The 23,590-nt window shown below is 37.3% G+C and overlaps 1 protein-coding gene across 2 annotated transcripts in view; it reads left to right on the forward strand.

The window, feature by feature from the left end:
* Positions 1-23,590, forward strand: part of LOC110484011 (uncharacterized) — a 163,220-nt gene that overhangs the window by 55,987 nt on the left and 83,643 nt on the right. For both annotated transcript variants that reach the window (XM_085577765.1, XM_085577766.1), the window contains exon 4: positions 5,001-5,057. In XM_085577765.1, coding sequence (XP_085433891.1) covers positions 5,001-5,057 — 57 coding nt within the window. The remainder of the gene's footprint in view (positions 1-5,000; positions 5,058-23,590) is intronic.

The raw sequence follows: 23,590 nt of genomic DNA on the forward strand, positions 1-23,590 counted from the left end.
TATCTGTATTTCCATTAATTTACTTTTTGATCAGTTCCCATAACCAGATAGCTTTGAAATTAAGGATAATTTTTAGCGCATAAAATACTTTAAGAAAAATGCCTACTTATTACTTTTATATTGATGATAGATTCTCAATATTAAATGAAACCATTTTACCATTGGAAAGTCCTACAACCTTGTATATCCCAGTTTTCTGGTATATAATATTAGCAAGATTCATACTTGTCAGGGCTTGTCAGCTTTTTAATGATTTACCTGTTTTTTAGTTACAGTAAAGACTTAGCTCATTATTTATCCTGAAAAACTCATTTTGCTCCTTTGTCTTGCTAAAATGATGTCCAAGTTTTGTTTGCTACTGTTTTTTCATTTCTCAGTGCATCTCTAGATGCAAAAGTTGAGGAGACAATTTGACATTCCAAGTGACTTTTAGAAAGAGTCTAGGTTATAAACAGGGCAAAGCATGTTTTGGTACACAGGGGGATGAGGATTTGGGCTGTTAAAAGGTGCTTCTGTGGGAACAGCCCCTGGCTGTCCCTGTGTTGCTCAGTCAGTTTCAGCTTGCTCTGAAATGGACCCACTACAGGTCTAAGCTGATCAGAGCAGTCACGCTTGTGGTGTCTCTGTATAAATGTACTTTTGAAAGACTAAAAAATCCTGCACAGCAGCTGTGAAAAAGAGCACTGAGACATGAGAAAAAAAATGTTGAAACAACTCTGCAGACACCAAGGTCAGTGTAGGAAGGGGAGTAGGTGTTAACAGGGTATCAGAGCAGAGATTCCCCTGCATCCCAAGGAGCAGAACATGGTAATGCAGGTTGAGCCCCTGCAGCCCATGGAACACACGGGGGGAGCAGATATGCTGCAAACTGCAGCCCATGGAGGATCCCAGGCTGGAGAAAGTGCTTATGTCATAAAGGAAGCTGCAGCCCAGCTGGAGCCCACATGAAGCAGGTTTGCTGGTAGGAGCTGTGGACTGTAGAGAACCCACACTGGAGCAGTCTGTTCCTGAAGGACTGTGCTGTGTGCGGAGAACCCACTTCGGAGCACTTTATGAACAGCTTCAGTCCATAGGAAGGAGCCACACTGAGGCAGGTTGGGAAGAGCTCTATCCTGTGAGAAGGACCCCATGTTGTTGCTGGAGAACAGTGTGGGGATGAAGGAGAAGCAGAGATGGAATGTTATTATGGGCTGACCACAACCCTCGCTCCTTATCCTACTGTACCACTTAGAGCAGGGAGAAAGTTGAAGAATGAGGAGTGAAGGAAGTTGAGCCAGAGAAGAAGGGGGTTGTGAACGGAAAGCATATTTAGTTTGGTCTGTTTCTCACCATTCTAGTCTATTTTTAATTGGTGGAAAATTAAATCAATCTTCTCCGGCCAGAGTTTGTTTTGCATGTAGTAGTTTCCTGTCCTTATTAAGCCATGAACATTTCCATCTTATTTCACCTCCTTGTTTTGCCGAGGAGGAGGAATGGAGAGTGCTTTGGTGGGCATCTGGCAGCCAGTCAAGGTTAACCCACTGGACATCGTTTGCAGTCCTGTAAGAAGTAGAAGCTATCTTTGGTTGATGGCTTCCTCATATGTAGAAACACAATTGTGTTTTCTATAATTCCAATGCTTATTGTTGTACCATTTGCAATGCCCTATCATATGCTGGCAGCAGAATCTATGTGTAGAATTTCCCTAACCCACTTTTCAGTAAACTGGGGAGCTGATACTATATGAAATACGTGTAACTGAAAAGGCAGGGCACCCTGATGTATTCAAAATGAATTTTGAAAGTCACACAAAGGAAGTACCATCCTTACATATTCTAGGCAGTATTTTCCAGCACAGAACAAATAAGTGGAAAATTATAATGCTTTTATTGGGATATCCACTTAATCTGTTTTTTCCTGGCTAATCATTAGCTCTTTTATCTCTTACCAATCTGTTTATCAAAAAATTACAATCTTCTCTTCCACTGATATTCTAGATACTAAAGTGTAACATTGCGATATCACCAAGGGTAAGCAAATTAGGACAAGATATGTGAGGCTTAGAAAAAGGGAAAAGGGAAAGAAAAATTAAAATACAGTGGGGTGAGGTAAGGAGAAAAAGAACAAAGATAAATACTTAAATATGCAATGGACGGAGAGTGAGAAGAAAGAAAAGAAAAATATTCTGAAGTAAAAAACAGTAGTTATTCACTTAATGAAATGGGTGTATCTTTGAGTGCACCTGCAGGTATGTATCTAGAGAACTTCTGATTTTTTAGAGAAAACTATAGCAATATACTTCAGCCATCAACAAACATCCTACCCAGATGCCACAAATGAATGTTTTCTCTGAGGTTTGTGTCTTCTTGGTACCTGTGGTAGATTAGATCTCACTTAAAATTAGCTGTCAAAATCTGTGAATCTTTAAAGGACCTGTTGCAGAGTTAATTAGACTTACAGGGGCTGTTGAAGAGTCATTCAAACTGTACAGAAAAAAAAAATGGGCAGAGAAACAGGGTGATTTCCGCTGTGGAAGGGATTACAGGAAGGCAAACATCTGTAGTGAGCTCGAGTAGGAAAACCTTCAGTCCTATGTGCCAAGAGCTATGTGAAGGATCTCGGTAAAATTAAAAAAACGCATTAATTCAAAGACTAAAGAGCTATTACCAAGCAATAGCAAAGTGCATATGCTACTTGCAAAAAGCTTTCTTACAAGTTGCATGGAGGCCTACTATGTGACAGAGTTTAGGATTTCTTTTTGGAACAGTGTTCCATCTTTTTAGTGTAGGACTTAATTCATGTTTGGTGGCCAAGCTCCTGCTATTGTTTCCTAATTCCACAGTCTTCTCTTGCAGGTCATTTTTTTGTATTTTTAAACAAAGGTGAACACCTGTTCTGCCAGTACTAATGTCTGTGAGCTCACGCTGTGTTTTAATCATCTCTGACTAGGAAAATCATTCATGCTGCAGTTTTTCCTTCACATTTATGCTTATTGGAAAGACTAAATACTTCATCTCACACTCAAGGAAGGAACTGGAAAATGCTGCACTGTCTCGCTACAGCATTGCTGTCCTAGAATCTTTTAGCATCATAGTAAATATCAGCATGAATATACAGAAATTACTTCAATTGAGCATGCTTTTTGAGTAGGAAGAAATCATAGGTTTTAACATACATAGGTGCCAACCTACTCCAGTGTCAGTAGTGATTTTCCTTCTGTCTTTCACAGGAATACCTAGTTGTGAAAACTGTGAGCTCAAGACTGATCTGCCAGGCCTTCCTTCATAGGGCTCCTGAATGATCCCTCCATCTGTATGCAAAATGTCATTTGAACAACTGCTTTTCATTTGTTTTGAGTTTTTCAATATGTACAGATTAGATGAGTATTAGGATGTCCTAATTAATCATGCAGGAAGATAGGGGAGACTAGTTATTTATATAACTCAGACTCCTAAGTAGAAAGACATCTTCCACATTTCTCTTTAAGTTTGGTCCCTGTCCCTTGCATTCCTTGTCCCATTCCCATTTTCTTTAACTTCAAAAAATTATTGCAAAATTTTGTCACACCCAAAGTGAATTAGAAACTTTGGAAGTAGCCAGTTTCACTGAATCCACTAAATTGATGTATACTGGACCTAAATCCCTAAATCACCCCTGGCATAATTCTGTTGCCATTAACTAGGACATGTGTGCAAGTTGCTGGGGTGTAAACAACAGGTTTGTTCTGTTCATGATACTTTCAGCTTGGAATGTTAATGTTATATTTCTGTATGGTTTTTACAATGGAAGGCATTACAATAAAACTTTTCATATGCAAAATACTGTACCAGGTATTTGCAGTTAGATAGTATGTGATATGTAATGTTATAATGCATTTCAAAATAGAAGAGAAAGAACAGAGCAGACTTAATTAAAAAAGGTTCATCTTTCAGCAGGAGCAAATGTTTGCTTTCTCAATATCACATTCTCTGGATTTCTTTTGGATTTTTTTCTTTGTTTTCTTAATTTTAGGAGCTATGCTAGTTCTATTGTATTAATGCTACATTCTATGGTATTCTCTGGGTTTTTCTTGGTGAAAGTGCTGAGTGTGATTTACACACAGCAAGTACACATAAGATTGTAAAACCTCAAAAAAGCAAAACAAATTTCACCAAAGACATAATTCACATGGAAAATAGTTTTTGTGAGATCAGTGTTATAACTTGTTTTATTTTAGAGCTTTTCAAGTAGATGCTGCAAGGATTATTTTATAATGCAAACATTTTCTCCTCTTTTCCCAAACTGATTTTATTTGTTGGATTTGCTTCTGTATTTTATGGATGTACAGAAATCATGGATGCAGTCCTGATCTGATTGAGTCATATCATTGATTATTTTTAGTGGGACAAGGGTTAGGTATCAAGGTTTCTTGCTACATTTAAACCTCTGCAGACCATGTGTAAACAAAATACCGGAGTTTTTGACTGAGTGAACCCAACAGCTTAATGGTATTTTCACTTGCATGCATGAAAAGCAAGTCATAAAATCACAGGAGGGAATAAGGGAGAGAAAAATAAGGAAAGTTATGTTTGAGAGTAAATGAAATTAGTCAGAGCATTGTGATTCTAGAAAAAACTAAATGGTGCCATAATTAGATCAAGCCAAAACATTTTAGGAGAAAGGCTTTTAAACCCACAAAACATATTGATTTATTATCTTAATGCATTTGATAAATAGCTTCAGAAAATATAAAAGCAAACAACTGATTCAACAAAGCAAACATATTTTATTCCTTGTCCCAAAATATGAAAAATGTGATATTTAGCTTTACACCAAATGAAATTTTGAGATTAAACTCCCCCAATAAAAAAATCCAACCCAAACAAAGCATTCTCTTTTAATTAACTGGAATGTTTAGGCTAAGCAAATGCCATCAAGAGGGGTAGACTAAAAAAGAGATGTGAATTCATTATAAAGAACTGTATTCATGTCCAGAGGGGGATGTGGTAATTTGTGATATTTATGCTTTTTCTTCTTCCTAGTCATTGGTGCCTCTGGGTTTACACTGAAAATGATGCAAGAAGAGTCTATCAATATGGGTAAGTGAAAAAACCCAGCTTGTCTTAGGTCAAATGTGTAGGACCGATATTGTGAGGACGTATTTCTTTTGCTGAAAATATTTCAGGGCATAGTCAAACCTATGTTGATCAGATTCATATGATAAGATTAATACAAAAATTGCATTCTATCCAAAGTATATTTTCCCATAAACTTATTTTCATGCAAATTTAAACTGTTATGGGAGATTTAACATCTTTGTCTATATTAAAGCTGGTAGTTTATACAAATTGTTCTGAAAGTTATGATTACATGATACTAGGAGGTGAAGCATTGACAATGTAGTCAGAAAGGTTTTCTCTGTCTAAAGCACATAGAAGATGTATCATGGTTCTATAGTTCTTAGAATTATAAGAACACAAATAAGAAAAGCAGTGGATGGCTAATAGATCTTTGTTTGTTTAGGAAAAAAAAAGACTAAAAATGTTATTCACTGCTGGACTCAAATTTATTGTTGCTCTGATTCAGCTATTAAAAAACCCACTTATCCACAATACAAGGTGACATTGTAATGCATTTATAATATTCTCTGCTACCATTATGCTACCAAATTTTGAATGCAAATAGGGTTATCTCTTGTTTGCTCAATACAATGTACATGTCCTAGTTAATACTATGTGTAGTGATTCTGTTGTATTTTCAAATGCCACTTCTTTGTAATCAAAAAAGATTTCCTATTTATGTGCATTTCCTGGCAACTGCTGTTTTTTTTTTTTTTCTTGTTTGCTTACTGAGATTTGATTTATTCAAAAGCTGTCATCTAAGTCCATTCCTTGACCGGTCTGACTGATTCAAGAAGATCGATCTAGTTATTCCACATGTCACTTTAATCCCTGGTGAAGAAAATTTGCTTGACCAAAGAAGACAGTAGAAAATTTCAGTAACTTAGAGATGCAAAGTGAGCAACAAAAAAGCAAATGAAATTCAGTGTTAATAAATACATACTGAAGTTAAAATTAAACCTAGTAGTGTACTTTACAGAATTCTAAGTCAAGAGTATTGCTTGAAGAAAGGGAGAAAAATAATTATAAGCAGTTCAGTGCACAGCTACAGTCAGCAAAGTTAGCATGATTTTGGGACACATGAAATAGGGTAAAGAATAATAAGAGATTATTATAATACTTTTGTGAGTCCATAGTGGGAGTATATATTCTTGTATAGCACTGTGTGTAAGGCTTTCCACCACATCTCAGAGAGATTAACCATCTGTAAATGGCTTCAGAGAAGGACAATAACAATTATAGAGAATCTAGAACGCCTCACGAAAGAAAACTGGGAGGGTTTTCCTTGGAAAGAAGATGAGTAAGTGGGGACACAATAAAATATACAGAATACTGAATACTGCAGAAAGATTAAGAACGATTTGTCTTCCTTTTTATAATACAAGACAAAAGAGGCATTAATGAGAACATTTATTTACTTATATTTAGAATAATAGAGATGTAAGACAGGATGTAGCCTTCCTTACATAATTATGCAATAAATATCTCCACATAAAACATAAGCAGGATTAGGGTAAGCTATTCCACAAGGACTTGGACCTGCAGAGACAGAGATCCACATGCTGCACAGAAAACAGTTTAGGGATGTATGTAATACTGATGGTAAATTGAAAGTTGGTATTTTCCCCCCCATGCATAAAGTAATTAAATGGGAGAACTGTAGTGCAACAGAAAGTGATAGGACAAAACATTTAGCAAAACTAAAAAGAGTATGTTTACGCATGTTTATAATTTTAATCATGCTATACAAAGTCATTAAAATTAATTATAAGAACTTAGTAAACTATCCTATGTTTCATTTCAGAGCTTAAACTTGTGTCTAATGATATGAGACCAAGAAGAAATTTGGGTGGTGTAGATAATTTTCAGTCTAGAATGATTTTGCGCTTTCCGGTGAAACAATTGCATTGGATGTTCTAAGAGATCATTAAGATTTGATGGACCTTGGTGTGATCTAATATTTAGATTCAAATGTTTCTTTGTTAGTAAATATGTGGCATCTAGCTATGGTAGAGTTGTTATGAAGCAAGACGCTGAGAAGCATAGAGTGTTGAGCTTGCATCATTAGAGAGCAAAATTGCTTCAAACAGGGTTTTTTTCCTGATGTTAAGGAATTTTAGCCGATGCATACACATGACTCATGTGTGGGGCTGTGAGTTGAGTTGCTTAGAGTTGGTACTTAAAGGGCTTAAAGTATTATTCAAGATATTTTAACTGATTATAAAAAATGTTTTAGGCAGAACCAATTTTTACTGAGCATCCATTTCAGTAAAGAGTAAAGTGGATTTCTGCTTTGCTCCCTATTTTCAATGTTAGTTTAAAAGTACCTTGACAAGCATAAGCAAAAAAATGTAGGATCAGACCCTGGTATTCATTAGCAACAATTCCTATCAAAGAAGTGGGATAAATGTATATGAGACATTTTAAAGGGTGTTTAATACTATAGCATGCAATATTGTGAATGAAAAAGTCTTGGCTGCTAAAAAGCATGTTTGAACTGTGTGGAAAGCTGTAAATTGTTTCCTAAGAAATACAACACTGAGTTTCTTTTGGTTTTCTCCATACATAACATATTAAAATCTCACACTAAACATCTTCTTGCTGAAAGTATGCATGTGGAAAAATTAATGCTGGGTAAGCTGGTGTGTGAACTTAGAATGCATTAAAACTTGTGCACTGTGTTTATTTATATACCCTATGGTACACATACAGACATACTTTGTTTTTATCAAGATTTGTCACAAATTCAGAAGCTGTGTATTCAGATATGTATCATAAATAATGCCATCAAAATTTTTCCAATAACTTTTTTGCATGTTCATAGACTTAATTTGGGGGCTTTGGGGATAGACCATATCTCTTGAAAAACAAATTCAGAACATTTTAGCTTTTTCAGCATATAGAGTAAATACTCTGGGTTCAGTAATACTATTCATGAAATCAAGAGTATTCCAATTTCTCTGGTACACAGGGTAAAATGAACCAAAAGAGAGATGTTGTTTTAGGGAAAACAGGATGCAATTTCATCAGTGTTTCTGAGAACACTGGAACATGCAAAGCTGTGAACAAGAAACTTAGCTTTCCAGTTGGCAGCATATTGATTGAAAGAGTAGTTCACTAATGAGATAACTAGAAGAAGCCAAAGCCAAAAAAGCCTGCACAACCAAATATGCTGACTTTGTTTAACAATGAGCATGTTTGCAGGAACACTGGAACTTTGCTGGCTGAGGTAAAATGGCTTTACCTTCACTTGATTTATTTTTTAGCCCTCTGTAATATATTATGTAGCTTTATAACTAGTATAGTATTTAGGCAGAGTCTTTAATCAGATCCAATTATACTGTTTTAACAGAACTCCGAGGAGTAGCTGTGTTTCAAAGCATTTGTATGCTACATCTGCAGGTAGTTGACTATTTATTCTAGGGAAGAGGAGTATAGGATTCTGTATAATTTTAGCAATAAGGAGAAACTTGGCTTGTGAGTACTGAGGCCACTCATACCATCAGTTTTGCTCTATACTGTCTTTGGTTAGCTAGGAGGCTCTATCTCACCTTGACAGAGTTTTTTGCTCAGTTGTCACACCTTTGCTGAGTTTTACATGGACTATGACAACTTGAACAGAAAGCTTTGGAAAGCCTGTGATCTTACAGGGTTCTTTATATATCTGCATGTTTTCTTAAATGACTCTTCTTCTCTCTGTCTAGACTTCCCATTAAACATTGACAAAAAGATACTTTAGGCTTGTGCATAGACAAACATATTCCCAAGTCTGCTGTAGCTCTGTTCTCTTGATTGTCCAAATTGTGAAATAGGGAGCAAGCAGCTGGGGCTCTTGTGTGCTTGAATGTGACCAGAATGTGTGCCAGAACCAGGAGCTAGGAAATGCTACTGGATGCTGAAGTTTAAGCATAGTTCATCCCACTCACCTGAAGCTCTGACACAGGATAAACATGCTCTGACACAATAAAACTCTCCATGGCAGTGTAAGGCTTATGTGTTCAGAAACTTAAGCTTGTAACTATGGGATATTTTCCTTTACAGATTGCAATATGTTCCATCACCTCTGAGCTGGGATGCAGCTGGACAGCCATGATAGAACTGTGCAGCTGTGTTGGCTCTCTGTTGTCAAATGATACAAAGTGCTTGCTATATTGATTAATTCATGTTTTCTCTAAGTGGATCATATATTTCTGTGTCCTTTCCTCCCTAAAATAAATAGATGGCAATATGCTTATATTTATACATTGAAAGTACTTTAAGAATTGTATTAAATGAAGTGCTTGTGTACATTGCCTTCTCTGGCAAGAAAGCAGATGTTAATCAGGTCACTTAATGCACTGAAGTGAAGAGCATGATAAAAAATCTAAGCACAATTTCTCTGTGACTAACATGGAACATGGTAATGAGTGTAGCATTTATGTCCAAGGATTTTAAGTGGCAAAGATAAAATGCTCCATTTTCATTTTCTGTGGAAGAGATCAAGCATTTTTTATTTTCTTCTTACACATCAGTATTGTATTCAGTGGTAAATACTACAATGGGAAGATAATTATTCTAATGGGTTAGTTTTAAAAAGGCTTTTGAGGGGTAGAGGGAGGAGGATTTTTTTAGCCATTTGAGAGATGAGTTATGCAACAAAAAGCTAGAAATCTTTGTTGCTGATTTTGGTGTGCTCATGAGCTGGGATTAATGTTCTTTGTGCTTGCTGATGTAGACAAACACGCAGTAGTTCTAAATTTATACCGCATGTACTGGAATCAAGCTCGCCTTTTCATTTAAGTGCCGTTATGAACTGGAGGAATTTTTTATATCTAATGAGTCCTAAAATGGCACACACTGATGGGGGAGACTAGAAAAATAACAAGATAAATAAAGAAGGTACTTAGCTACAGTCTATAGCAATCCTAAACATCAATTCTCTTGTTTGAGACCTAGCAGAGTTAACTTTTGTGAATTAGATATAGGGGATTTGTTTCAAATGGCTCTATACATGTAGATACAGACATATATATAGATTTGTGTATGTGCCATTCACCAGGCACTTTGACTATTCCTTTTATTGAGAGAGATTACAGAGCCTGCATTCAGAAAATTAAAAGGGACTTTTTGCAGGAATATGTAAAAACACTGGCAGAAACTGGTATGCCACAAAGCTGTGGTGATAATACTGTTTTAAAATGTGCACTAGTGGGACACAGAGATAATTTCCATAACTACTGCATCATCTTATGCCTCTAAGAGAACAGTTGTGGAATACAAAGTAGAGGCTTATTATTAAGTGTTTTGGTGACAAGAAGGCAATATTTTATATTAGGTATGAAAAGGAAGCCTCTGGAAAGTAGCTTGAGGTAAAGCACTTCCTTCTCATTTTACTAATTTGAATAATGAAAAAACCTGTAACCAACTGAAACCCCAACCTTTGGTCACAAGTACTGTCTTTGAAAATGGCATGAAAGCATGGTAATCACATAAATTTATACACAGTTTCTTAGGTCATGGTACTTTGTCATCATGTAAAGGAAATTCTTTGGAACTCTTATAAGAAAAATATTCCAAATGCCTGTTTCATATTAATAAGGCAGAAGACAGAAAAGTATTGGTGCTAAGTTCTCTTTTAATCCTCAGAATACAAAACAAGTTTACCTAGGTTTAAATCTGGAATAACTGACTTCTATTGAAATGCATATTACATAGATGGCCACCGTACCATTCTTGCCATGCAAGAAAGAACATCTGTGAAATTGATGTAATGACAAAACCAACAGGCAAGAAATGTGAAATGCAGAAAGCAAAATCTAGAAGATTTGGATGCTGTGTAGCTACCTAACTTTGTAGCTGACATTAAAAATCCTATTCTGATTTTTTTATTTAAAGTATGACACATATTGAGCTACTTACATAACCAGTACCTGTCCCTTTTGCTTTCTTTCTAAAAGGACAAAATAAGTGTTATAATGGCAATGGGTTATGAGAGCTCTAGGGTCATATGACCTTTATTTTGCCAAGGAGAGGAGAGTCTAGAACTCACATCTTGGGTGACTGTCTTTGCATGCTCATTTGGCTGCCTTTTAAAGCATGGCTGCCTTTTAAAGCAGTTGTTAGCATGAAAGGTGTGCTTCGTACTTATTTTTCAGTTCAGGACTGGATGATATTTCACATACACTCCAGAGAGAGCTCTGAACAAGTTGCTGGTTTTCAATAGGTGTCACAGTGCATTTACACTGCATGTATCCACTGAAAGAAATACCACTGCTGTTACTTAGTTGGCCTGAGTGTACTATTTTATACAAGTTATAATTAAAAAAATAATTTACTATCATTAAATGGGAGGTAGATATAAAAAGATGAGATGTGTTTTTATTAAATGTGTCAATTTCTGTAAACTGCATCCAACTATTAAAAAAATATTATGCCTTGCAGCAGCTTCAAACAATAGGATAAGGGATGAAATTATATTTCCTTTTAACACAAGAAGCTGTGAAGTCCATTGTAGTTCAGTTACATTTGTAATAGGACATATGTTCAAGAAAAGTGAGTTTTGACCATGTTATTATCACTTCTAAGAGTTAGTGTCTTTGCAGCAAGAATTTCAGAGGGATTACTTCAAGTTAACATTAGTCTTGCTCAGTGAACTGAATTATCATTTGTGTTTGAAGTGTGTGAATTGAGTTACCAGAGTACTTCTCCCAGAGTCATCCAAAGGATATACAGATTGTACACTCCAAGATTCCTCTGCGATTGGAGCCAAAGTGTAGCACTTAATCCTCTTAAAGCATGCTCCTAAATTCAAAGCACTAATGCAGATGCATCCCTATTGCCCTCATCCAATACTCTAATCAGCCCAACATTAAAAAAATGCTTACATGTGATTAAGGCTTGTTTAGGCACATCTCAGCTAGCTTCAGTTGCTCCTATGTGGTACCAAGGCAGAGAAGCTTTCTTACACAAGCACACCAGAACCCTTTGCACTTAGGGAACCTGGCTCTACTGAAGTCTGTATCACTGTACCTTTACACTTGGTACTTAAGAGAAGTGTCACAGTACCTGTACAAACTGCAGTGAACCTCCTACACTGGTCGAATGACTTCACAGGTGTAGAAATGAAGAGTATTTGATTTAACCCCATAAAATGAAAAATTATGCATTTGTTTCTGTAACTTTGTAAATTAGTGACTAAAACCAGAACTGGAGGTGGTTTCTCTGACACTGCTGCTGGAATAAATTGTAGAATATAATTTAAACATTGCACCACATGAAACAAAAACTCCTAAGTATCCTAAAAACTAGCTGTGAGATGAGCTCTCTAGGGAGCAAATAATCACCTCATTGACAGTACTGAGCTGTATTAATATGCACCAAAAGTGATGCTAGCAGTTTCTGGAGAGCAAATTATGATATTTCTTTTTCTCACATCCTGCAGGAGTCTCTTCACTGGCAAATAAAACGGACCTTATTAAGCTGAGACATACCTCTTTGAACTAGAGGAACTGTAGCATCATCTGCACATGTTTCAATTTCCTGATTAGGGATACAAAAAAATAGAGTTGCTTTTTATTTTTTTTATGCTTTTTTCATCTTATAAAAAACCTAAAATTATTATTTCTTCTAGTTTTTTTTAAATTGTATTTTAGGGGGACAGAATGTAGGGATAGGCTTGTGTTCAACTTGTTAGTAGGTTTTAAAATAAATGGCTTATCATGAAGGTATATATATTTACATATACATACACATATATTTACATACATACATACATACATACATATACATATATGTAAATATATATAATTGTTTGAGGTTTTATTTTGGAAGATTTTTCATCAACTTTTCTTTTTTATAGGAGGAAATGTTCATCTTCATTGTCAAACCATACATTTTCCAGGTGTGGAAAAAAAGTGGCTGCTTTTTTTAGGGTATATTTTAAAGACAACTTCAAGGTGAAATGCTCAGACAACAAGCTGTGCTATAGTGGTGTGATTTGATGTTCACATGGCCTGAGATCTTATTTACTGCTACTTCCTTCCTTCTAACTGCTTTTAAATCACTGTTGTGGTTCTCTTAGTGTTTTGCCTTGTTTCCTTTGGTTCTTGACATGACTTTGGGATGAAATGGAACCAAAAAGAAGATCAGAAGTGCATTGCCATAGATATTGCTGTGTGGATTCAAAGCATAGAAATGTGAAGCTAGATATAGAAGTATCCAAAAGGCTTAGAAAGCTCTCTTTTGTTATATATTTCTGAGAGAACAGCCATAACTGGGAAAAAAGCTGTTTATAAGAAGGAAAGTTGTAAATATGGCAATATGTGCCTTCCCTCAAGTGGCTGTACTCTAGCATGCAGAGCTTGGTAAACAAGAAAGGTCTGTGAGTCCATGCACTTCCATAAGCCTGTAAATATCAAAATCACAAAGATCAGGTGCAATGCTATTCACAATTTAGACACTTCCATGAGTGTTTACAGCCTATCTAGGAAAATTAGAAGAGGAGGAAAGCTATGGTAGAGTCCTCTCCCATGAAACTGGAAATGTGTTTGTATGATGATTGATATTTGGGTTACCATGCTGGCTGGGGGTGTCCTACAGGCCACCTGACTGAAAGGAGATGAGGATGGACAAAAGCAACTAACATTAGGTGGATGCCTGTACATCATTATTGTTTTTTTGGGATTTTAACAGTCCAGACAAATCCTGGAAGGGCAGCAATATGCAGTCAATTCAAGAAACGATTGTACTGCATATTGGCTGCTTCCCAGTGCAAATACTGGAGGGGTCAGACAGTATAATGATGTATGTGAGTTGCTGTTCACGAGGTCAGGGTCTGAAGGAAAGCTGGAAAGATGCAGAGCAGAGTTGGGACTCTCACCATCAGGAACCAGATTTCAATCTGTTCTGGCAATTTCTTTGCCCAATTTTCAAAATATTAGGCAGATTTCTCACTGGAAGCTGCCATGAAGGAAAGACAGTGCATAAGCAAAATTGTTTTTCAAAGAAAACTTACTGAGAGTTCAAAAATTAACTCTCTTCCATTTGCACAGGAAGATGAGAAATTTTGGCAGAAGAGTCATTTGGCTGGCAGGGTGCTTCTGGATGAAAGGAAACACAAGAACACACAAGAAGTGAAAACTAGGCAACAAAGGCAGAATACAAAGAGAATTGCTTGAGTATTTGGAGCAAAATCAGAAAGACCAAAGCACAGCTGCAGATAAAAGTACTGAGGCACATAAGGGGTAACAGGAGAATATTCTAGCATCAGTGGGATGCCCAGGGAAAATGTGGGTCCATCAATGACTGTAGGAGAAACAGATGGTTCAGAAAAGGCTGAATAACTCTGTGTCTTTTTTGGCCTCTGTCTTCACAAGCAAAATTTTGAGTACCAGAAAAACTGGGGGTGGGGAGGATAACAGGATAGAGGAGCAACAGGTTAGGAACTGCTTAGAAAAACAGAATGTATTCAAAACCTTGGACTATATTAGATTCACCTGAGGGTGCTGAAAGGTTGGCTGAGGTGATGCAATTAGATAAGGTTGCCAAATTTAGTTCTGCTAATGATTTTCTGGCTTGTAAATCTGTTGCCAGGAATACTTGGATTGACACAGCAAGGACAAGGCTGATAGCTCACATGAGGATAAATGGCCAATGACAAAATATTAGGCAAGCTGTGTAACTTAGGTGAGGGGTTTCCAGGGAAGAAATAATTGCATATTGCAGAATGTGAGAAATAAGTGCATTCTGAAAAGCCATTTATACTGCAATAAAAAAGAAAAAAGTTTTGTTTATTTGTGCCCAGCCTATTAAATTTAAAGGATGTGCATTGTGCTAAATATTCTCATGAGGCCAGCAGTTAAACACTTTCTCAGTCACTGTGGCTTCATGAATAAAGTGTTAGGAATTTCTATTTTGGCCTTTCTGTACACCAGCAATAATGCTTGCTGTAGGGCAGCAACTAAATACTCGTAAGCGATTATTATTATTTTATTCACAAGAAAACTTTTTTTTTTTCCTCTGAAATCATCACTGAAACTTGGTCTAGCAATCTATCTAGTCAAGACTTTATCCTAAAGTACTCTTGCCTTCATGTTGGTGTCTTTGAGTTATTTTGGAAAATTTAGACTGTAGTGCTAATGCAACCATCAACTTCAATGGTGCAGGGTACATATCTTGTTTTCTTTCTGGATTATTGGATCCTGCCTGACATCTTGTCAGGAGTGCTGAAATGTCTCCAACAGTGTATTCATGATTTTAACTGAATGACCTGCTATCAGCTGTTTGGCTTGACCATGTTCCTATTACTCTTTCACAGATATTGGTCTAACTCAGTGCTAATGGATTTTGATTGTTCAAACACCTGGGAATTCTGAGATTTGGACTAGAATAAGAGTATTTATGCATGAAGAAAAATATCTGCTGTTCACTATTTATTGCTTTAGCCAGAGAACATAAGAAACAAAAAAAAAGTGAAATAGATGACCAATTACACACTGAAGATAGAGTGAAATTGGATTTCCTTGATTGATAAAGAAAAATTGTAATTAAAATTATTAGAAATGTGATAAAAGTATTTGCCAAAAAGGCCACATTTACTGACTCTGATTGTTAGGTTCTCTTTGCTAGATTTTTGTAGGAATATTAATATTATGTCCTTCAGGTAGTAGGCATGATGCTATTTCCTTCAATCTCAATAATAAAGAATATTTAAATTTGCCTTTAAGACTAGAGAACATATTCCATATCAGATAATAATATTACTGTAGGTAAAATTGAATGTCAGGCTCCTGGAGCAAGTTTCTGAAAGAAACATCTCTATTTTTCTAATTTTTCTAAATATTTTTCTGAAAGGGTGTCCATGCTGGTCTTGGACATGACAATGCCTGTAGTGATTTCCCTGTTTTGTAGTGGAGGGAATAAAGGGAGAGACAACAGGTTTATTAAGAGTGTAAGAGGTGAAAGCAGAATAACAAAGCAGAAAGACTTTTGAAGGAAAGTCTCAGTGTCTAAAATTGAAAAGCATCATTTGGGTGATAGGTGCCACTCTGCTGTCAACCCTTTTGTCACTCTCTCTTTCCTTCACATTTCAAGATACCGTTCACATTCCCATCTATTCTTGTGTTGACTCCTTTGCTTCCAGCTCCATGCCTTCTCTTGCTGCATGGAGGGCACTGTACAAAGACCAGACCATATTTTAGTTTATGATATGTACTTTAGGGTTTAGGAAACATTTTTCCACCTAAACTTACACAGGGATCACCAAGTAAATAAATATCCTAATAGATCCAATAAAAGGTGTATCGAGTTACAAAAACACAGTTGGAGGAATCTGGGTTACAACCTAATAGCTAGTATTTCCCCTCTAGGCTTGGGATACAAATGCGCTTTGCCTCTCCTCTAAGACAGTTCCATGACCATTAGGAAATCCCTACACAGCTCTCATGGTTGTGTTGGTACTTCTGTTTTTGCAGCTGCTTAGTGAACTCAAGTGGGACACTGTCACCTTGTAAGCAGGCCAAAATCAGTGTATTTAAACCTTCCTCTTCTGCATCAAGTATAGCTTTACAGATCCATAGTCCAGTGAAGAAGAAAAGAGATATGGGAATGAGAACCTGGTAGTGTGGGAGAGGGGATTCAAGTCTCACTTTAACATCCAGCTATGACCTCATCCCTTCTGGATCTAGTTTTTATCTGTTTGCTCCATTTTAGCTGTATTATAAATCTCTGTCTACTAGCAACACTCTGAAGCTAATACAGCACAATTAAAAATTTCTAATTAATCGGTATCTAAAAAATAACTAGAACATTCAAAAAATCCCAGCATGCAATTGACTGGTCCTAAACAGATTGATTGAATATCTCGGTGCACTCTTGACATCTGTGCAGGTATTTTTGTGTGGCTCACAGGACCTTTCAACTATTTGTGACACACATGTATGTCCTCCTGTCTGCTGATTTTGCTCAGCAGCTTGATAGCTGGTAGCTCTTGATAGCTCTTATAATTTCTTTTATTAAACTTGTTGTAAATACAATTAGTGGCTCACTAACTCTTGGCATAGAGCATATATTATATTTTAGAATATCTCCTTTTTTTGCCTTCCTAGGCAACTGAATTCATGGCTTCTTAGTGCTACAAAATGCTTCCTGGGTTTCATCCTTCATAAACAGAGCATTAGTTAGGTAATCCATAGGTAGGGTCAGCTAACAGGATTATTAACTTGCAGACACCTGACTGAGAAAAATGACTGGACTATAGGAATATGATCACTCAGCTTATTATTTCGAGGCACTATATCTTAGCTTCAAGTAAGTATCAAGGACAGAATCAATATGTTTAGTAGATTTTTTGGTGCCATTTTCTCCTTTTTATTTGCCATTGCTTCTTTTTTATAGTCAGATTTTGATTTTTTAGCCAAGGCATTAAATAAAGTCACAGCATCTCATTTGACTGGGAAGGAAATTAAATAGAAGGATGCACATGATCACATGCATATCTACACAATTATGGTTTTATACACTCTCTTTAGTGTCTTAAGTTTCTAGAGCAAAGAGGTAAGATAGATTTTTGATTATTTGAAGGTGAAAAGGAGACACTATATTGAGAGGGATATTGAAGATCCAAACAAATTTCTAAAATTAGGAAGAAGGAGTGGAAAAAATACTTGGCAAAAAGTAAGAAAGAAGAAATGGAGGTGACAACTGAGAATTAAAGGAAAATTACTTCAGGAATGCAGTTACTGCTTCTGAGATCAAAATTCAACAGCAAAAGAACTATTGTAGTAGTAGGAAATATATGGAAGGGAAAAGAGCTTGACAAAGAGAACAAGGGAAAATTTTTGTTTTTCTTTTCCTTGCCTGGATGGTATTCCCTGGAATGTGTTATTACCTTGTATATGATTCTTGGATGATTTGGCTGATTTTGTTTATTGTTTCCTGTTCCCTTTGTAATGACTCCTAAGTGAGCAGAACCTGTCAAAATTGAGGTAATGAGCAACTCTGAGAGATGACAACTGCTATGGATCCTGTATTTACTACATCTAGGGAGGTCTGAAAGGGAAGCTAAACCTCTGAAATAACCAGTCACTTGACATTGCTCTGCAGTTATATATGAAAGATCTTAGCTCCAGTAAGGTTCAGTATGACTGGACAGCAGCTGGTCCCAACCACAGGGTCACTCTTCCTGCTTCTCCTTCATGTCAGCAGTGACTGTGATGTGAGGGGCATGTTTGAGGGCTGTTGTCCTCAGTATCACACCAGTGCAATGATGACAGTTCTGGGTATTATGATGATGCAGCATGAAACAGAGAAGCTGGGGGTGTTTTAAAGACCAGAAAGAGATGGGATGCTGCAGAGAACTGGCACACAGGGTAGTGTAAAGAGTTAAATATGTGCAGGACTACCAGGCAATGAGAGACACATTGAAATACTATGCTTCCTGTGAAAGAAGAGTCACATAAGCAATGTTTAATTTAAGTGCTGCTGAACTCAGCAAATAGGTGTTCTACATATCACTTTCCATGCTTCCAGATCTTTAATTCACTGATGGTTTCTGTACTCTCTTGACCTGCTGTAATAATCACTGCTTCACCTATCCAAGTGGCTGTCTTGCTCCATGGGGGGAAAAGCCAAGACTCAGAAATCCCCAGCTAGCTGCTCAATACAGGACTCCGAATTCAGCATTCAGAGATTTTTGGCTGCTGCAGCAATTTTGCTATTGTGCTTCTAATTGTTTCATTCCAGAGGGGATATGCAATGTGTCAAAAGATGAAAATATTAATAGAGACTATCATGTATCATTCTCTACAAGTAGCTTCTTTTTGCAAAGGACAAAGTTATGAACTGATAAACTGAGGGTTAGGATTAAATCAGCCATTTCTATGGAGATAACTTCAGAGAAATACAGCTCTTCCTAGTGCTGATCAACTGCTGATCCTGCTCTAACTTGTAATGAAAGGATTAGATGACAAGTGTCACCCACATTATTTCTGATGCTAAGAGATTGCTAATAATGTGATAGAAGTCTGCTGTGAATATTGCATGAGGAAGGTTATCTATAGCATAAGTTGAGCAGGGAACTTGCTTTTTTGTACCCTGACAGCATAATTACAAATGCTTCTTGCTCCTTACACATGTCAGCTCTCTGCTTCTGCTGTTAGTTTATGAAGTGGTGTAGTGTGCTACACAAATCTGTCATGGTCCTGCTTGACCTAGAAAAGTCTGAGACTGGATGATCCAAAGTCATGTAAAATCAATGTTTTTTCTCCCCAAAGAATATTGTCAGACTCTGGGTGCTGCCCAAATAAATAGATAAAGTGGGGATTAACTTCTAAATGAGTTAGCAAAAGAATTATTTGAAATAAAAGCACAGTGGGTAACAGGATACATATTATCTATTTCAGCCCCTGCCATGAAAATTCTTTTTACCTCAATTTACCCAGTTCTATTTGACAAATGCCTCAGAGAAGAGATGCTCTGCTAGTGCAGATAAGTGGTTGGGAAGATTTTCATAGATCCTTGACAAAAACCACAATACAACTCTAAAGTGTTATTATCGTGGTTTTGCTCTCAGCTTTATGAATATTGTATAAAAAATTTTATTAGTTCAGTTTGGTAGAAATAAGAAATCATTCACAGCTAGTAATAGCTTTTATGAGTGTGCTTGTTTTAGTTGGGGTAGAGTTAATTTTATTCACAGTAGCTGGTGTGGGGCTATGTTTGGGATTTCTGCTGAAAACATTATTGATAACAGAATGTTGCTTTAGCCATTGTTGAGCTGTGTTTGCACAGGGTCAAGGACTTTTGTGCTTCTCACTCCACCCCATCAGTGGGGAGACTGGGAATACACAAGAAGCTGGCAGGGGACACAGCTGGGACAGCTGATCCAAACTGACCCAAGCGCTATTCCATACCCTGTGGCATCATGCTCAGCATATGCTGCTGAGAGGAAGAAGAAAGAAGGGGGGATGTTTGGAGTGATGACATTTGTCTTCCCAAATCACCATTACCTGAGGTAATTTTTCCTGATTTCCTGGAGATGGCTGAACATCTGCCTGCCCATGGGAAGGAATGAATTAATTCCTTGTTTTACTTTGCTTGCGTGAGCAGGTAAACTGTCTCAATATACGAATTTTTGTCACTTCTAGTCTTCTGATCCTCTCCCCCATTGCACTGAAGGGGACTGAGTGAGTGGCTGTGTGGTACTTTGTTGCAGGCTGGGGTTAAACCCTGTTAACAAGTAGTCTTGCAAGCTTGCTGTTTTGTTTAAAAAAATACCTTTGGAGTTTTCTTCCCTATTTTATAATTTATTTAATTTGATCCATTCTAGTCTCTGCACTTGAATTTCCTGTATGATTAATTCTATAATATTAAAACAGTGATGAAATGCAAACTTTATAAAATTGACGGATAATTATGTTTCTTATGTTAGTCAGCAAAATGAATGATGAAAAAAACCACTATGGCCTGATCAAAACCATTAAATAATTTAAAATTAGGACTTCAGAATCAGGTTAGAAGAATTATATTGAAAATAATGGTTATCTTGCTTTATAAGCTTTCTGATGTGTCCTATCTTTTGCAGGGCTTTTTTCTTGAGAATGTTAAGCACATATTTGTAGTTAATTTGCTGATACTATGTGCATGAGCTATTACTTTTCCTTAGCTTCAAATTGTGCAGTTCATTCTTTTCATTCCTAAAAGGATAAAGGCAGGGATTTTCCAAAGGAGCTTAGAAAATTTAGGTCTAAATTTTAAAAGGTGCCTGAAGATTCAGATAGATGCCAAAGGGGATTTTTCAGAAGCATTCAGCTTTGTATTAGAAGAAATATAAATGGGTATTGAAATTCTTGAAAATCATACTGGGTTTGTATCAGTAGCCTTTAATTCCTACAGGTATTAAAATTGCCTTCTTTGGCTATGTCTATTTTAGTAAGTAGTGCAACACAGTAGGAGCAGATTTGTAGAGCAAAATGATGTTGAGAAGCTGACATTCCCATTTTTAGTTTTGGGGTGTTTGTCTTCAGAAGAGCACTAGTCCTGTCCCATAGACTAAATTCAAATTAGGAGATGGAGCATATTAAATATGTCAGAGAATCCCAGAAGAATTGCTTAGAGGGAATGCCTGGAAGTCCTCTAGTCCAATGTGCACCTCAGTGAATCCACTGACTCCTGACTGCTGCACTCCTCTCCAAGTGAAGAGTACTGTAGAAGTCCAGCCTGGACCTCCCAAGCTGCAGCTTCTGTTATTTTTGGCTGCATCTTGCGTTATTGTTCTTGTGCTTGTATAGCATCTTTACCAAGATAACTTTGGCTCTGTGTTTTGTTTCCTGTCCAAGCTGTGAGCATTAGTATAGAAGCACATGGAGCAGGATGGTGCATTTGCAGCCCTTTCCTAGGCAGATTTCCTCTGTATATACTGCTTTCTAGCTTGCCCCTGGATGTGGGCCCCTAGTTCAAAGCTCTCCTTGATAGGTCACCATGTCTGTCTCCTAGCACACTTTGAAGAAAGAAAACAAAGCCTTGCTGGTTACTCAGGCATGCATCCAGTTGTTCTTCTGCCCTCTACCCCTATATCTTCCATATAGCAAAAACAAAAACAATGTATAATGTATAATTCATGACTGTCCATATAGAGATATTCTAGCAGTTACATACTGCTGCAGATATCTTAAATTTCAGTTTTGTCCTGCAAAGTATAGCAAGTCAATTAGAATTGCCTTAAGCTTCTACTTTATTATTATGGTTATCAGATACTGGGTGCACAATCTGGTTATGGTGAAGTAAGATTTAATTTTCCAGGCTGTCAGCTTACTGCTTGGGTACATTACCTTATACTACTGTGAAGTAAAATTTGTCCTTTCCATGGATTAGTTGCCTTTTTCAAGTTCCTCTCTGAGTTTGGCCCACAAAATCTTGTTTGAGTTTTCATTGCCTCAAGGAAATATATCAGGGCTGGAAAAAGTGCTTTTCTCTTGCGGAAACTCTGCTGTTTTTTCCCCCCGTCAAGCTTTACTTTTGTTTTTATATGGTTTTGTCCTTAATTAGTCTCTTAATTACTTTCTCTGAAACCACAGTAAGTCTCATTGCTTTGTAATTCCCTTGATCTCCTGTGACTTCTTATTTTAAATATAGATGGTGTTTTATGTGAACAGATTGTTATCTTCAAAAATAATTGCTGTTGTAAAGCCTGTATTTTGCATCCTTTTCTATATCAACACTGCTTCAAACATTATTTCATTCAAATTTTTCAAGTCAGTTAAGTCCTGTAGCCTGGAAAATGTCAAATATATTGACTGTTTTTCTGTTTTGTGCTATATTCTCTCTAGTTCTGTGCTCATTGAAAAAAAAGAAAAGATACTTTTCCCATTAGCGCTGTTCCATTTATGGTCACCACTGGTATAAAGAAAACAATAATTTCCCCCACAAAGAAAGCGGGAAGAAATAAGCAAATGGATCAGCAGCATCAACCAACCTGGGGAAGCAGAATCTCTGGTATGCCTTTTCACAGGATGGAAGGGTGTGTACAAGGCTGTGTGCAGGAGAGGGTGTGATGCTTTAAGGGTATCTGGTCAAGGATTATCCCAAGGATTTCCAATGCCTAGGGATAATTGGAAAAGAAGGAAGCCATAAACAAGAACACAGAAGGACACAAAGCTGACGAACAAAGGATGAGTGAGGCAGTGATGGGAACCAAAGCTGATCAATCACACTAATTGATGGGGACCTGTGAAAGTGTCAGAATGTTTGTTCCAAGGAGGTAATGTAGGAATCTGATCAGTGACCTTGTTTGTTGGGAATTCAAGGGAAAAAGGAGGAAGCCAGAAACCAAATCAAGACATAGACCTGATAAAGCAAACATGGAGACAGTGACAACACTCACACTAATTATGGGCTATCAAGGAAACACAGATTCCACTTCCAAGAAGATCAACCTGGACTTTGTAGCAAATAAAATTGTAAACCAGAGGAACTCTGGATCATGAGGTAGTCAAGGATGAAAAGATAAGGACAAACCCATGGGGAACCTGTAGGGGAAGGAGATCGGTCACTTGTAAAATGGTCCAGGTCTGTACATTGCCTGACCAAGCCCTGTGCTTGATCTCTGTAGTATGGCCTGTCTTATGTCTTATTAAATCTTTTCTTAGCTCACTCTGTCTGTGTGTGCTGCAAGGAGTAAGTGCCAGTCACTGGTGAGACCTGTACGTGTGTCAGTGGGTTCTGTGCTAGCTGCTGGAGTCAGGCCAGGGGCACTGGAGCCAGTGAGGCCTCTGTGCCATCTGCTGGAGCAGTGTGTGTCTTTGGCTTCCAGCCACTTGGACAGGAACCCTGCGTGTTCCCAGCTACTGGGAGAAGGAAGCAGTGGTGTGAGAGAGGAAATGAGGGACTCAGCACTGGTGGCTGAAGTGCCTGGGAGCACATACAGGATCACACACAGGCTGGGATCACAGCCTGTGTGCCAGGTGCCAGCTGCTGCTTGATCTTCTCCAGCCAGGTGTGTGTGAAGGGTGAGGGTTTTGTTAGCAAACGTCAAGGTG

This window comes from Lonchura striata, chromosome 4, assembly GCF_050655825.1.
Source record: "Lonchura striata isolate lonStrDom1 chromosome 4, ASM5065582v1, whole genome shotgun sequence".
Lineage (NCBI taxonomy): Eukaryota > Metazoa > Chordata > Aves > Passeriformes > Estrildidae > Lonchura > Lonchura striata.